This window comes from Rhea pennata, chromosome 2 (assembly GCF_028389875.1).
Source record: "Rhea pennata isolate bPtePen1 chromosome 2, bPtePen1.pri, whole genome shotgun sequence".
Lineage (NCBI taxonomy): Eukaryota > Metazoa > Chordata > Aves > Rheiformes > Rheidae > Rhea > Rhea pennata.
Window position 1 is genome coordinate 52,780,850 of NC_084664.1, and position 15,035 is coordinate 52,795,884.

At 43.0% G+C, this 15,035-nt stretch overlaps 1 protein-coding gene across 2 annotated transcripts in view; it reads left to right on the forward strand.

Moving 5' to 3' along the window:
* Nucleotides 1–7,505: 7,505 nt before the first annotated feature.
* PPP1R17 (protein phosphatase 1 regulatory subunit 17) overlaps nucleotides 7,506–15,035 on the forward strand; it is a 31,214-nt gene continuing 23,684 nt past the window's right edge. For both annotated transcript variants that reach the window (XM_062569527.1, XM_062569526.1), the window contains exons 1-2: nucleotides 7,506–7,897; nucleotides 13,305–13,410. In XM_062569527.1, coding sequence (XP_062425511.1) covers nucleotides 13,329–13,410 — 82 coding nt within the window. In that variant the 5' untranslated portion in view covers nucleotides 7,506–7,897; nucleotides 13,305–13,328. The remainder of the gene's footprint in view (nucleotides 7,898–13,304; nucleotides 13,411–15,035) is intronic.

A 15,035-nucleotide genomic window follows, 5' to 3' on the forward strand; every position in this document is an offset into this window, starting at 1 on the left:
TGGACAGAAGCACTCAGTAAGACAGCCATAAGCGAACTGGGTCTTGCTTCATTGGTCAACAGCATGCAAAGCTCTTTTGTATCTTTATTATACCACTTTAACTGAGCAAGTAAAAACCCTTTGTTAAAAATTCCTCAGCTCTAAGAATGATAATATTCATAGCATACATATATACATACATATGTGTGCGTGTGTGTATATATATGTATGTATGTATACTGTAGGCACCAAAAAACTCACAAAAACAACTGTTCTCCTCAAAAGGATAGTCTCATGATAACAAACCTGCTGTTCTAACCCTGTCATCACACAATATCCATATTAGGTTCAACAAAATCTCCTTCTAGCTCACCATCCTGTCCTGGCGAGCCATAGCAAATGCGCTGTGATATGTGTAAGAGCAGGGCAAGCAGGAAGTGTTATTTCTACTGAATATCCCCCCAACCCCATGGCAACTATTATTTCCATTAAGGACAATCAGAGTTTAGATAGACCTGATCCTCTATATCCGTCCGCTAAATCTTGCCTTATATGCCTTTATTTCCACAGCACCACAGGGATGTACTACATTTTCCAAAGACATATAAAAGTCCAGTTAGTGTAATGTCAGTAAAATGTGAACCCTCATGGATTTACAGGCTGGCATCTCACACCAGAAAGTTTCTCCTTGCAGACAGTTGTGTTTATGTGGGCAGTGGGCCTCTGACTGGACCAGCCAGTTGACCAAGTAAGGGCTTACATTAATATTAGTCAGTGATGATATCCAGAATAAAGTGGCAGAGCTGTGGCATGGAGAACTCTACTTCCTCCAGCCCTCATCCTCTGTCTCCACCTAGCCAGCATCAATTAATCTATTACAGTTTCTCATTTACTGAATTTTTCAGGATTGTAAGTAAAAGTACTGAAAACTAGATTTATATTTTTCTTTGTCAGGCCAAAGGAAAAATTCTCAGACTATTACAAAAGCTAATGTTTTTATCACCTCCTGCAGAGATGAAGAGCTCAGAATTGCCTGGGATGCAACTTCCAGCTTTGAGACAGATGATTGATGATTGATTGACAAGTCATCATCTCTGACCAGGTCCCCCCTTGTGAACTGAGCTAGCTACGAAACTGCCTTTGCCAGTAAAAATGGATTATTTTCAGCACAAATATAAGCTCTCAATATGCTTCTGTGAAATTACTAGCAAAGGGTCGATGGTACTGCTGTAATGCAAAGAATAAAAGATTAGTAGAGTTTTCAAGATACTTGCAACAAACTGAAAAAAATCCAAGTGACAAAGTGTCTAATGTCCTTAAATTTCTTTCAAAGCACGCCTGTGTAGAATGCTCTGTTCCTTGCTCCTTTGTTTCGTGGCCTGGATTGAAAGTCTTGTGGTCTGGTTTCTATCCTCTTTTAATGCAATGTTTCCTGGATAAGGCATGCTGAAATAGCCTTATCAGGAGGGTTCACAAACACAAGGGCTCAGACAACCTTCTTTCTCTGCTGTCCTACCATTAGGCACAGAGAGGCCCAGGACATTGGAGTTTGCTAATGTGTTTCTGCCTCTAGTTTAGGAGATGAGCAGATGCTGTAGATGCTGAGGTTTCTTGCAATCAATCATGCATGTAATTTCCAGTCAGGTAAGCAGTCTTCTTCCTAGGCTTACAGTCTAGTAAAATAACACAGCCAACGTGGAGGGCATTAGGAAGAAGAACAAACTCAGAAGTCTTTTATAAGCTGTTTATATTTTAAGGTATAAGTGCAAAAGGGCTGTGCTGTTATCTGAAAATATAATGCTCAGATGCATAGTTGGGAAATGCTATGATCTTGCTAAGTCTATGCTGTTTTACCAGAAAAACCCTCTGCATCTATGCAAGGGAAAAAGTGATGCAGCATGTACTGAACTAGAGCAAGAAATTAGTAGGGAGGGTGAGGAATAGCAGTGGCTGCTCCAGGAAGAGAAACCAACATGACAAATCTAAACCCTCTGGGAGAGGAAGGAGAGAAACTTCTGACACAAAGAGCAACCAGGGTATTGCTCTCAGCTCCAGCCCCCGCCTTGACTCCACACTGCATATGAGCTGCGCATTTAAGGAGGTGTACAAGTTACATGGGCCAGAAGTCATCTGCTATTGCTTTGTCCCAAGTCTCTCTGGAATACAATTTTCTATTACCATCTGCCATTTACTGGGTTTTTACATCTGTCTTTCCCTAAGTGCAAGCCCCAAACCCTCCTGAAGCAAGGATCAACGCAAACCATGCAACAGAGTCTTTAAAACAGCTCCGAACTAGAGAACTTTTCTGCCTCATTTAAAGCCATGTCTTGTTCTTTCTTTGCTTTCTCCAGCTTTACCCTTCCTGGAATAAGCAAGAACACTCAGCTGTAGATGAGATACAGCAGAAAATCCTAAAGTTATCTGTCTAAACATAGATGCACAGGCTAATTTACAGCCATTTGCGTGACAACTTAAAATGACTTCCCTTTTCCTCAGCATTGCACAAGAAGCTTGGTATGACCCTCTGCCTTTGACGTAGGAACTCCCTTTACCACTCTGTATGGGGTTATTCTCTCACAGTGTTCTGGGTCTCCCTCATAGTCCTCCTAGCATTCGCAGGGGCAGCAGGGAGAATGTCTGCATGGGCCATCTGTCACAGTAGATACGAATCTCAGACTCTTTTGGGCCCTAGAGACTGCTTTGGCCTCAAAGGTTTCACTCAGCAGTACAGCAAACACAGATGGTTTCCCTCTTGGACCTGAGACAAACATGCTGTCTTCTAGGACGTGGCAACAATTCGCCTAATATAAGGCTGATTTTAATAATCTTGAGCTAGCTATAAGTTCAGGTCTGTGATAAGTGCAACCTATATGCCTTATATGCACTTCCTTTATCTACAAGGGAAAATGCAGATGTTTATAATGATTTGTCTGCAAAGTTAGGCATGTTGAGCACACATTTCAATAATCTATTTCATTTTTGACTTCCTCAGCTAAAAGGGAAACCACCTAAGATAAATGTTAACCCTGCATTATGCAATTTATTTGATAAAATACAACACTGTGCATTGATCTATTGATCAACCTACGCTGGCTGCAAAGTAACTTATTAAATCAACCACAGTCTGTTTTATACTTATGACAACATTTATACAGTAACTAAATAAATAAATGTGTCCTTGCAAGATACAGTTCCTAAATTGTTCAAAGTAACTTTGGACATGTGCTTGTATGCAGAGGCTCAGAAGTTAACATACTTCTGGACCAAACTTTCTACACAGTGCAGTACACTTTCGCACAGAAATAAACAGCACAGGATGGAGCTATGCTTGAGCACATCAGGAGGGGGCTGGGCCTGGGGTTGCTTATCCAGAGGGAGTATTAACTTTGATATAATGAAGGGTTGCTGCATAGAGGAGGCATTTGAATCTAGATCACTAGTGTTTTATAAATGCTTAAGACCTGTTAAAATGAAACTTCGCTTATCAGTACCTCCTATTTCATCTATAAAGTGTACCAAGGGTTCAAAGTGGAATCTGAGCAAATTGTAACACAAGTAAATGAATATGAAACCCCACACAGCTACATCTCCCCTTGTGATTTGGATCATATGTTACTTTTTCATGCCTTTCCTAACCTTCTGCAGTAGCTCTGGGCTATGTGAAAGTGACAACACAGCATCTATAGAAGAGTGGACCTCCTGGCAGGGATACCCTTGCTCACCCCCACTTCATTAGAGGGAAGGGTTTGCATGTAAACACTGTGATAGCAGACTCACTTGATGGCCCTATCTCCTTCCTGCAGAGCTCAGCCTCTCCTCCTTCAGAGCAGACTGGACCTCACCTCTGCATGCAAGATCACCCACTCTGCTCCTCACCCATGCTTTGCATGTAGCCTTCCTTGCATATAAGGTGTTCTTTCCAGACCATAAAATAGGCAGCATATTTTAAAGAGGGCTAGCACAGCAATCCATCACCAGTAGAACTATTTTAATGAAGGTACAGAGAGGAAGGCAGGAAATGAGAAAACACAGACCTCAGCATTTTAAAAGGCCTCATGGAGTCTGAGGTTTTGCTGGCCTCAGTGCCAGACCAAGCTGGGGCATCTGCTTCAAGTAATTCCTCTCCCATCCCAATGGTAGGGTTTTAGTTAATGTAAGGCTTCCAAACAGAAATCATGTAGGATGAATCAAGGCCTGATAATACTCTGCCTCAACTAGTACTTCCCCAAAAGCCAACCCCCTAAAACCTAACACAACATTCATGTTTTATATATCACATCATAAGAACTAGTCTTCATGGTAGTCTTCATGCAGAGCTATTGCAGAAGATTATGAAAGGCATGAAAAAGTAATATATGATCCAAGTCACAAGGGGAGATGTTTCACTGTGGCTGTGTGGGATTTCATGTTGTTGCACGAAAAATTGACTATGAGACAGCAATGTGCCCTTGTGGCAAGGAAGGCCAGTGGTCTCCTGGGGTGCATTAGGAAGAGTGTTGCCAGCAGGTCAAGGGAGGTGATCCTGCCCCTCTACTCAGCCCTGGGGAGGCCTCATCTCAAGTACTGCATCCAGTTCTGGACTCCCCAGTACAAGAAAGACATGGAGCTACTGCAGAGAGTCCAGCATAGGGCTACGAGGGTGATCAGAGGGCTGGAGCCCTACGTCCTACAAGGAACGGCTGCGAGAGCTGGGCCTCTTCAGCCTGGAGAAAAGGAGACTGAGGGGTGATCTTAGCAATGTGTGTAAGTACCTTAAGGGAGGGTGTCAAGGGGACGGGGATGGGGACAAACTCTTTTCAGTTGTCCCATGTGACAGGACAAGAGGCAATGGGCAGAAATTGAAGCACAGGAAGTTCCGTCTGAACGTGAGGGGGAATTTCTTCACTGTGAGAGTGACAGAGCACTGGACCAGGTTGCCCAGAGAGGTTGTGGAGTCTCCTTCTCTGGAGATATTCAAGGCCCACCTGGATGCAACCCTGTCTAACATGCTCTAGGTGCCCCTGCTGAGCAGGGAGGTTGGACTAGATGATCTCCAGAGGTCCCTTCCAACCTTACCAATTCTATGATTCTGTATTCTCACACATGCCAGAACAAGCAGGACACCAGTTCTCTATATGTTTCTATAAATCCACCTCTACAAATCCAGTGTTTCAACTCAATCATACTGGACTGACTGCCGTGTGTCAGATCTGATTTTGGTCTTCAGATTCAGAATGAGTTGACTGCAAGCAAAGTTGTAGCTGGGAAAAAATCTTTACAAGTTACTGCAGTGATAAAAAGCCAGCTGTGTTTGCACTGCAAAGCCATCTATAGCCCTACGATGGAAAAAAAAGCATATCATCAAGGGGCATCATGCATCTTTCAAGAAATCATTCACTTTTTTAATGCTATGACATCTGAAAAGCTTCAGTAAGCAGACATTTTTGAATAGAAAAGTTTTAACAGCAAGAAGAATCAAAGGAAGGTCCAATTCTCACTGCCCTTTGGACATTTGAAAATGCCACTCATGAAATGCAAACCAAACCATAAAAATAAAAAAATAGCAAATGCATAGATAGGGAACAGTTTTGTTTATATATATATATATATATTTTTTTCTGTAAAGTTGTCCTCTCTTTTCCCATCTGTCAAAGCTTCATTGCCTGTCTCTAAAGCACTGGCCTGGAAACTTTTAGACATGTGCTTATCCTTAATTACATGACTAGGTCCTTAAGTGCTCAGTGGAATATTCACATGCAAGGGAAGAGGAGGGTTAAAGTGCAGCGTTATTACAGACTCAGATTATTTTCCTGGCCATCCTTGTGAGATAATTGAGCAGGAAGGACTGTGAAATTGGAAGGAGTCCCAACCCTTTTACAAGCAGCACAACAAACAACTGTGGAAACATTAAAAAAAAAAAAAAAAAAAAAAAAAAAAAAAAAAAAAGATCTGGGAGTAAATCCTTGTCCACACTGTTCATGTGAAAGTCCCACTGGAGAAACTGGAAGAAATCTTCTGCTAGAGTAAGATGATTTCTGGCATCTTACAACATCTGCTATTTTTGCCAAATCTATAAGATAAAAAGAGTTAGATATGTGATCTTGCCACTTGTGATAGCCCTCCTTCTGTATGATTAAAGCCGTAATACCGCAAAAGTATCCTTATGAGTTAGGGGCTAGAATAGGCAATGACTTTCTCATCCCTGGAGAATTTTTTCAGCATTGTAAATTACCTTCTTATTTTCAGTTGGGGCAATCAAAATGTGAAAATCTTGAGCTGAGTTTCAAAAAATATTTCAGATCGGATTATTTCAGTGATCTTATTCTGATTTTCTTCACTTCATAGAAAGATGCATAATAACTTGTGTTTCTAATTAAAAGGCATTCTGATGTAAAAATAGAGTATTTTTATTTAAAACTCATTGCAACAGAGCGATCTTGACAATGCTGAAAGAAAAAATAAATTGGTACTGAAATGGGCATCACATCAAAATCAGTTTTTTTCCTATGAGCAGTTTCAGAGTTTGGGTGTGGTATTTTTTTTTTTGGGGGGGGGGGATTCAATTAGAAAATGCCATCCACCCAAAAAAAAAAAAATCCTATACTGCTTTACATAGGAGCCTATATTCCATTTTTCCAAAGTGATTTAAGTATTTCCGAGCTTGCTTTTAAAAATGGGTCTCTGAATACATCAGTGTTACCCTCCGCGAGGTACCAGACACCCTTGTCTCCCACAGACGTCGACGGGAAGGCTCGCAGCACTTTCAGGTGGTGCCCTCTGACCATTTAAGTTGAAGTAAAGTAAAGCTACTGCACAGAATTGAACCCAGCAGGAGCAGGATCTCAGAACTGGGAACTACCCCTTCACCCCCCCACCCCCACCCCTTGGGCCATCTGTACGATATATTATTTATGAAAGAAACCCTGAGTAATTTAAAGCATGCAGCCCATGCTGCTGCTATTGAATTGCAATCACTGTTTGTTTTTTGGTTTTTTTTTTCCCGCGGGTGGGGGCGGGGGAGTGCCAGACAACTGCAACAAAATTGTGGGAGCAGTCGCTGTTTTTGAGGACGATTTAGTGAAACGGCGCAGACAAAATCAGTTTTGTTGCAAATGAATACCAAGAGAGGGGCCATTCATAACCCCACCAGCGGGCGGCATTTCGGCCAGAGCTTTGCCGACGGCAGGCGTGTTTGTATATTTTTCCCTCGGTTGAAATAACAGCTCCATCCAAAGTAAGGGGCTAAAACAGGACAGACTGGTCTCTACTGGCAAACGCCCGGCGGCCGCAGAAGCCTCCCGGCGGGGCCGCGTAAATGCCAAGCTTGTGCAACTCGTGCGGGCCAGGTACGTGCACCGACCCCGCAGTCATCGCCGCCCATCGCTTGCGCGGCTGCTGCTGCTGCCGCTGGGGCTGGGGCTGCTCCCGGACGTGCCCTGCCTCCTCCCTCCGCGTTTGATCCTCGCCGCTCCCCCGCGTCCCGCACAGCACCAGCCGCCCCCCGCCCGCCCCTTCCCACTGCCCTCACGCCCCTCGGCACAGCGGCTGCAGCTCGCCTCTTGGCTCCCTGAGCTACGCACCAAGGCTTCTGCGCACACCCCCCCCCCACCACCACCACCACCTCGCTTAACTGAGTTTGCCAGCACGCTCGCCTCTCCCGGCAGGGAAGATGCTCGTGCCGTGAGGCAGAGCTGATTTTTTCCCTGTCCTGTTTCCTATTTTCCATCAGCCTCGGCGACTCGTCGGCGAGGAAGGAAGAGGCGGCAGTGTGGGTGGGTGGGTGGGGGGGGAGGTGATGCTATTTCCCACCCTCCCGGAGGACGCCTGAATAAAGCATTGCCACGGCGACGGCTCCCTAGATAAGGCGGGCAGGAGCACCCCGCGCCACCAGAAAGTTCTCGCGCCACTGAGCCCCACCGCCGGCGCCGCTCGCCGCCCCGTGAGTACTCCAGCCACGCGCCTTCCCTGGCCTGGGGAGCGTCGTGCTGCCCTTCGCTTTGCTTTGGTCACTTAGCCCCGGCTGGCAAAGAGCCTGTGTCCCCCAGGGCTGGAGCTAATGCCGCGTTGGGGGGGGGGAGTTGGGGGGCGATGGTTGTGGGGTACAATGCCTGGGATGGGGCCATGGGGAGGGGAATGCCTTAGAGCCAGCGGTTGCCACCAGCTTTAGTTGCTGGGATAGTTCACAAGCATGTTGCACAAGCCAGCATGTTGCACAAGCTGTGGGACACCAGGACTTCTTCTCTCATGATAAAGGGGTGGCTGGTTTGCTCCCCGAGGCAATAGTTAAGCAAGATTTTGCATTTCTGGTTACCTCCAAAGAGAAAAACCTTGCAATCAATACTTGTGCAAATGTATCTAGTATTTCCTTCATCGATCAAAGTTTTACTATTGCTTTTTCTTTACAAGTTGCTGGGAGATGTTGGGATTCAGTCCATAATCCTACTTGGATTTTGAACTAGCCTCTAAAAAGAGTACTGTCCATGCCAGGAAACTGCTCTGAGACAAGTCTGTGGGATCTCTGAATTCATTCAGTTATCGGTAGCAAAAGTTTTAGGTGGAAGAAAACACCAGGATCATGATTTTAAACACCTAAGTGTTACCTAAAAAGTTTTGTCTGCTTTAGAAAAATAAATAGAAATCAGACTAATCTCACAAGAATGCCTGAAGAGAACAACCTGGTGTGTTCAGCTAAAACTTTAAGGAAGTTGGTTCATATATAATGAACTAACTAGAAGGACGTTACTCTGGTAGAATAACATTAAACACATGATGAAACTCCTACTGAGAAGTTTTCAATGCCATGCAGCGCCTAGGCTCTCTTTTGAGGGGCGAGGGGGGGGGCATCTGTTTTCTACTCTGACAGCAAAAAGCATGTTGCTGTGTTTTTTTCCCAAGCCTTGCCCAGCAAGCAGCTGTCAGGATACAGTCAGGATATTGGTGAAGGAACCTGATATTGCTGGTGAAGGACCCAAGCCTGGCTCCTGAGCATGTGCGAAAGAACCAAATGTGCCCTGGAGCTGCACCAGCCCCCTGTTCCCAGCAGAGCCGTTTCACATGAGCTCTGCAACCGTGAGGTGGCTGCAAGATTACTACACCCAGGCGGTAGTATCTTACATCCTCCTTTCACATGCATAAATGACTTAGGGCAAAGAAACTGCCAACTCAGGAGCCTATGGAGAACATGCAATGGTGGCAAGGGCAGACCTGGCGTTCCCTCCCTTGCCCAAGCAAGACTATATGGAAGGGATAGTTGTTTCTCCCATCCTTTTACAAGGGAGGGGTAGCCTTTCAGTCAAACTTGTGGCAGTCTGACTGACACAAGAACATACCATTTATAACAAAGGTAAGTTTTTTCTTATACGGTGCAAGAGAAGGCAAATACCTGGTATCATACTGGTTTCTGCAGTAACATTTATTATCAGCAGCGTACCAAAATAAATACTCGTACTAAATCCAGATTCAGATTGCATACTGCCACCCAACAAAAGGACTGTGCATGTACTACTGCAAACTACTGAGTGCTTTTCTTGGGGATTTTGTTGATTGCAGGAACAAAGCAGTCCCCTAACCAAATGAAATATCCATGTTGTTATAGACAGCACTACATGGTCTGTGTCCTAAAAGGCACAATTTGTGCAGTCCTTGCAAAGGGTCAGTTTGCAAATTCCAAGTACCCAGTGCCCCATAGATAAGAATAATCACCTGTTAATGATTCATTTCAGAACCAATTGTCCCTTGGGTCTGCATAGAAATATATGTAGGAATCTAATTTCCGTGCAGGGGACTAAATCCTGCTACTATTCAAATCCTGGAGGTAGGCAAGAAATACATACCTTGCTCTATCTAAAACCATTTCTGTGCCCAGTCCAACTCTTCAGTTTTGTTCTCAAAGCTTTAATGTTGTGTCTTACAAGATAGATTTTTCTCATGAGATATCAAGCTGGTTTAAATGCCACATGATCAGATGTCCCCAAAGACTTGCATCATTTCAGGCAGAAAACTGTGAGAAGAGCTTTGCTGAGCATCACCCTAAGCCCTAGCCTGATTACCTAAGGTGAATACCTACACTAAAATAGCTGCGCATTGAAACAGCAAAACAAAACTCGTTTCTCTGTCCACCTCTAGGCAAAATATTTTTACCTGATGGGATTCTGGAACTGGTCACATTGGAGGACTTTTCAATGAAACCCTACAGTTTCAGCAAAGAAAGGAACCCTATTGTGTGTGTGTGTGTGTGTGTGTGTTTGTTTTTAGACTATGTTAATATGCGGTAGGAACTGTGCATCTCTTGTGTCTGGATACTTCTCTATGATGTGTGCATTTTAATCATGCACATACAGCAAATAAAAATTCAGGCCAAAAATGACTGCCAGCATTTTGGAGTGCTTCTTTTAAGCTACCCAGAAATCCATCAGAAGCCAAGGTGATAGTTTGAAACTGAGAAGTTTTGATGTTTTCCATCTGACTCCCCAGTTCCTACAAGTGTGCATGCCCAGGGGAGTCCTGCTATCACATGACTATGACTCTACATGCAAGTGAAACCTTATGCAGATGAAGTAGTTTTTAATAACCTATGCTTTTCAGCCTGCCTTATCCTTTCTTACTCTCTGTCTGTAAGTAGAGACAATCCTATTTAATGCTGAATGCATTTGCAAGTAGAAAAACAAACTGGACTGGCAAAAGTAGAATTCCTTCGCAGCCACCTACGGAGGCATATTTAGGGCATCTCCAGCTGCTCTGTTTTTTCACAGAAGTGAGAGACTTCAGGTGACTCCGCAGAGCACACATCTCTGTGGGAGAAACTTGTACAGCTGAGCTGTATTGTACAAAATTCTCAGGCTAAATGAGTATTGAATCCCAATTCATATGGAAAAATCTATATCCATTTCAGAAAGTGTCTCCTGCTGAGTGTGATTTAGAGCTCCACTGTAAGCATTAAAGTTGCCTGAAGGATGAATGTGGCTCATTATGTCAAGTGATGTAACATTGTGCAAAAAAAATCTTGGTCCATCATGTAAATTGCAGACATTACCTACCAAGGTGACCGACTGCTGCAGACAGGGCATGCGGGGCTGCCATGAAGACTAGCACGAAAGGAGCTGCACTTACTTAACACTAAAATCTGAGAATGTGCTTCCGTCTGCAATGGCATATTACTGTGTTCATACGGTTAGTGTAACCTTTTCCCACTCCACATGTAACATTATTGGGGAATCTGTTCAGTGTCAGGAATTGATTTTAGTGGTTTGGGAAAGCACCATTACAGTGCTCACATACATCACCTTCATGTTTGAATGAGAAAGCTGTGCATAATGTACAGTGACAGGATATTGTATCACTAACACTTTCTTACATCATATGCACTGTATACAGAATCAAGTTACCAAAACCGTTATATCACGTTTCATGATATATTCTGGCAATCTTCTTTTTTTTTATTATTCTTTTGTCACATAGGTAGTTGAAATTCACAGTATGGAAATACATTTGTAAGCAAGAAAATGAAGGCAGGGCAAACTTTTCAAAAAAATCTTCTTTATGCAGGGTCTCCCTAAGTGGAAGATTTTTTTTTTTTTTCTGTAAAGGCTACTGAAGTTTGCAGGCAACATAACCATTCAACACAGATACGAAGCTGGACAGGGCTCACGGCAGTGAGCAGCCAAAGTTTCCACCTCTGTCCCAGGCCTGATTCAGCATTTATAGAATTTTACCAATTTTTGTGAATTTTGAATAGTGAAGGGCATGGGAGTTAAGCCCGCAAGTGCACTATGAGTCAATGTTCCTGACCTTTGTGCTGTAAACCAGTGTTTCTCCACTTACTTACTTCAAAGTCACTAGAGTTTAGGACAATTTTTTTTCATCTCCTGAAGAATTAGTTGAATGTATGAGTATGACTTTGACCTTTCATATTGTGTTTGCCAAATATATATGTATATATATGCCTAATATATATGACTGGATTTTGTGTCAGAGTTAACTGATCTTGGCACAGATTCAAGTTTAGTTTTTAAAAATGAGGTTAATCACCCTACAGTTCTGGTTTTTTATTCACCAAGAACCACTGTGATTTAGGGAGAAATAATATAGGTAATTTCTTTACCTCCAGAAAGATAAAATGAACTCCTACAGTAGAGTTTCTCTTCTATTTTTTCTTTTCCTTTGATTTTCCCATTTTCCTTTTCCCCATTTTCTCTGATTCCCTTTTCTTCCACCTTTCTCTTTTATTAAACTTTCCTTCTCTATTCCATTTCCTTCTTCCTGTTTGTTCCCATTTTTGTCCTTCCTCTCCTATTAACTGTGTCTCCTGCTTTTTTCTCTTCATAATTCCCTTCCTTCTCCCTACAAGGTAATCTTAGCTTCCTCTTATTCCCCCAAAATGGAGAATAGAGATGGCTACTAAGAAATGGTACCACATGGTTGCTGCCTGAAGGGAGATACCCAGATTGATCAGGATGTACCTTAAGATAAAGGAGTTTCTTTTTCCTTGCACTGTTATTCTGATGGGTTTCTGCTAAGTGACTGCAGAAATCATTGCTAGTAAAAAATGGTCTAATCACCTTCTTCCTGTGATGACATCAGCGTGAGCCTGGAGTAAATTCTGCATCAAATCTCAGCCTGCTCATTTCTGGGGGAGCTCAGGCCAGAGGTTAGAGGCCAGTCCCCCTCCAGTTATAAGTAACCAAGGATAGGAAAAGCCTCAAGCCCCAAGTGCAATCCACTGAGACCTACAGAATACAGGTACATAAACAGCTTTGAGAGACTGGTCCTGCGAGCTTCTACCAAGGCGATGTGTATACCACGCTGGCTCTGGGGTCTGTGGTCACTTGCTGCCTGTCATACCCTCATACCTTGGTCTTCAAAGGTATCCAGGCTCTTTTAGAGGGGCTGGAGTTATAAGATGAACTAAGTAGCATTTGTCATTAAAGTTAGATTGTGTAATAGATGCCAAATACAACCCTTTTAGTTTAAAGTTGAAAAAAAATGGAAAAGAAAATCCGAACAAAATATCCTGCTTTCTAGCACTTACTTTGTGCATGTGAGTACTATCTGTATGGTTCAAGTCAATATTCTTCTGTAGAGCTACTGTATTTCCTGTGCTTGTGTGGGTTGCCTACAGCAATGTAGGTGGAAAAATGGGCTATTAAATGTGTATAGCCAAGGCAGTGAACGAATGCATCTCTTATCATCATCATCTTAATCATCATCTCTGCGGCCAGCAGTCTGCATGGCAAAGAGAAGCTGCAAGACAGGAACTTCTCAGGATCTGGCTAGCAAGTGGATATATTATACCAACATGTCAGTTTTATGTCATGGTGCTTTTTCTCTTTTTTTTTTGGCTGCTGTAGCTTCCAAGGGAAAAAAATATTTCCATGATGTCAACAGAATATGTTCAGCCACTTGATATCCCAGAAGACAGACTGGACAAGCGAGAGTCACACTGTAACCATTTAGGTAAGTGTTATTAGATGATGTCATCACAGTAATTAGAGAGGTGTTATCTTTACATCTTTAGGTCCTGTCCAGAGATAGTTTTTCGCCTCTGGCAGTACAACTGCAGCCTTATGAAACCTGATAGATTATACCTTCTGGTGACACTTCTGATGCCAGATGGAAAGGCAAAGAGTGTTTTTCCCTGCATATAAATATTAGCTGAAGCTCGGGAGGGAAGTTAATTAAAAAGGAGAAAAGAAAAAGAGTCATTGTTCTTTTCCCTGGTAGAAAAAGTAGAGCAGTTTCATCATTTATACGCAGCAAACTGAAAGACAGAGTATAGCTGAGCCTATTCCACATACAATTTCAATAAAAGATTTCAAATACCCCCTTTGCCCACACTGGGATGGCATTCTGAACACCTTCCCCCCTTACTGTCAATCTGTTTCCTTCCCTGAATCTACTTTTTGCATAACTTCTGCACTGAGAGTACTGAAGGCATCTTTGCTCCACCATGCTCCCAAATACCAGACTTTATGACTTTTTAGATGTGCTTCCTGCATGTTCATGGTCCTTGCCTCCACTTCAAATGATATTACTTCATTCCAGCCTTGCAAAATTGTCATAAAGATTTACCAACCCAGAAACAAAAAATCACTTGATCGTTGTTACCCTTGTAATGGCAATAATGAAACACAAACGCAATTTCAAAAGATGTATCTCACCTCAGGCAAGCAGATTTTATAAACTTCATTTATCTGGCTACAAGGAAGGTATCTTAGTCCTGATTCTGCCCCACAGCATTACTAGCCAAATGTACCACTTCTGTAACTGCTATCAGTGCATCTGATAAAACCAACTGTTCCATAAAACTGCTTATTTAAAAAAATGGGGTAGATTTGGTTAGAATAGTCTCATTGTACAGGCAGGAAACTGAGGCACTGAGAGGTTAAATGACTTCATAGATCACACAGGAAGTCCGCAAAGGCTAAAAACAAGAATCCCCAGGGATTCTTCCAGGGACTTAACCCAGAGATTGTCCTTCCTGCTTCTCATCCACAGGCTTATGGTTGTGTTACATAGCATGAGTGAGCCTGGGACCAGGTCCTTTTGGGCAAAAAGCTTGGAATTAGAGACGAGAGGAGAGAACGGTGAAGCCAAACAAGTGACATCTAAGAAATCAAAGCTTTGGTTTATGTGATGATACTAATGACAGACTAGACTTAACATTTTCAGCTTGTGTAAGCACCTAGAAATGCAGATCCCTGCAAAAAATCTCTGCCAGCCATCTGAGTCTTGTTTGAAAGGAAAACCAAAAATTCAGTATAATGTTATGTAAACCAAAATTGAATACTGACTGCTCAGCAGCTCTGAAAGTAAGGCCAATCTTGAAGTTAACAATAAGCTGGCTTAGTTTACCAGTGCCTCAGGCTGGCCCAGTAAGCACAAATCTTCCCTTCACTAAAGTGCCCTTGTAACTCTTCAAGAAACAGGCCCACACAGCTGGAGTTGAATGAAACAGTCATGACCATGGGATCTCTGCACGATAGTAGCCTTCCTTCTACCATGTAACACATAGCCATGTGCAATTTTCTCCCTCTTTTTTTACACCTATCACCTACAAAGCAGAAGGACCACCTAGGTCA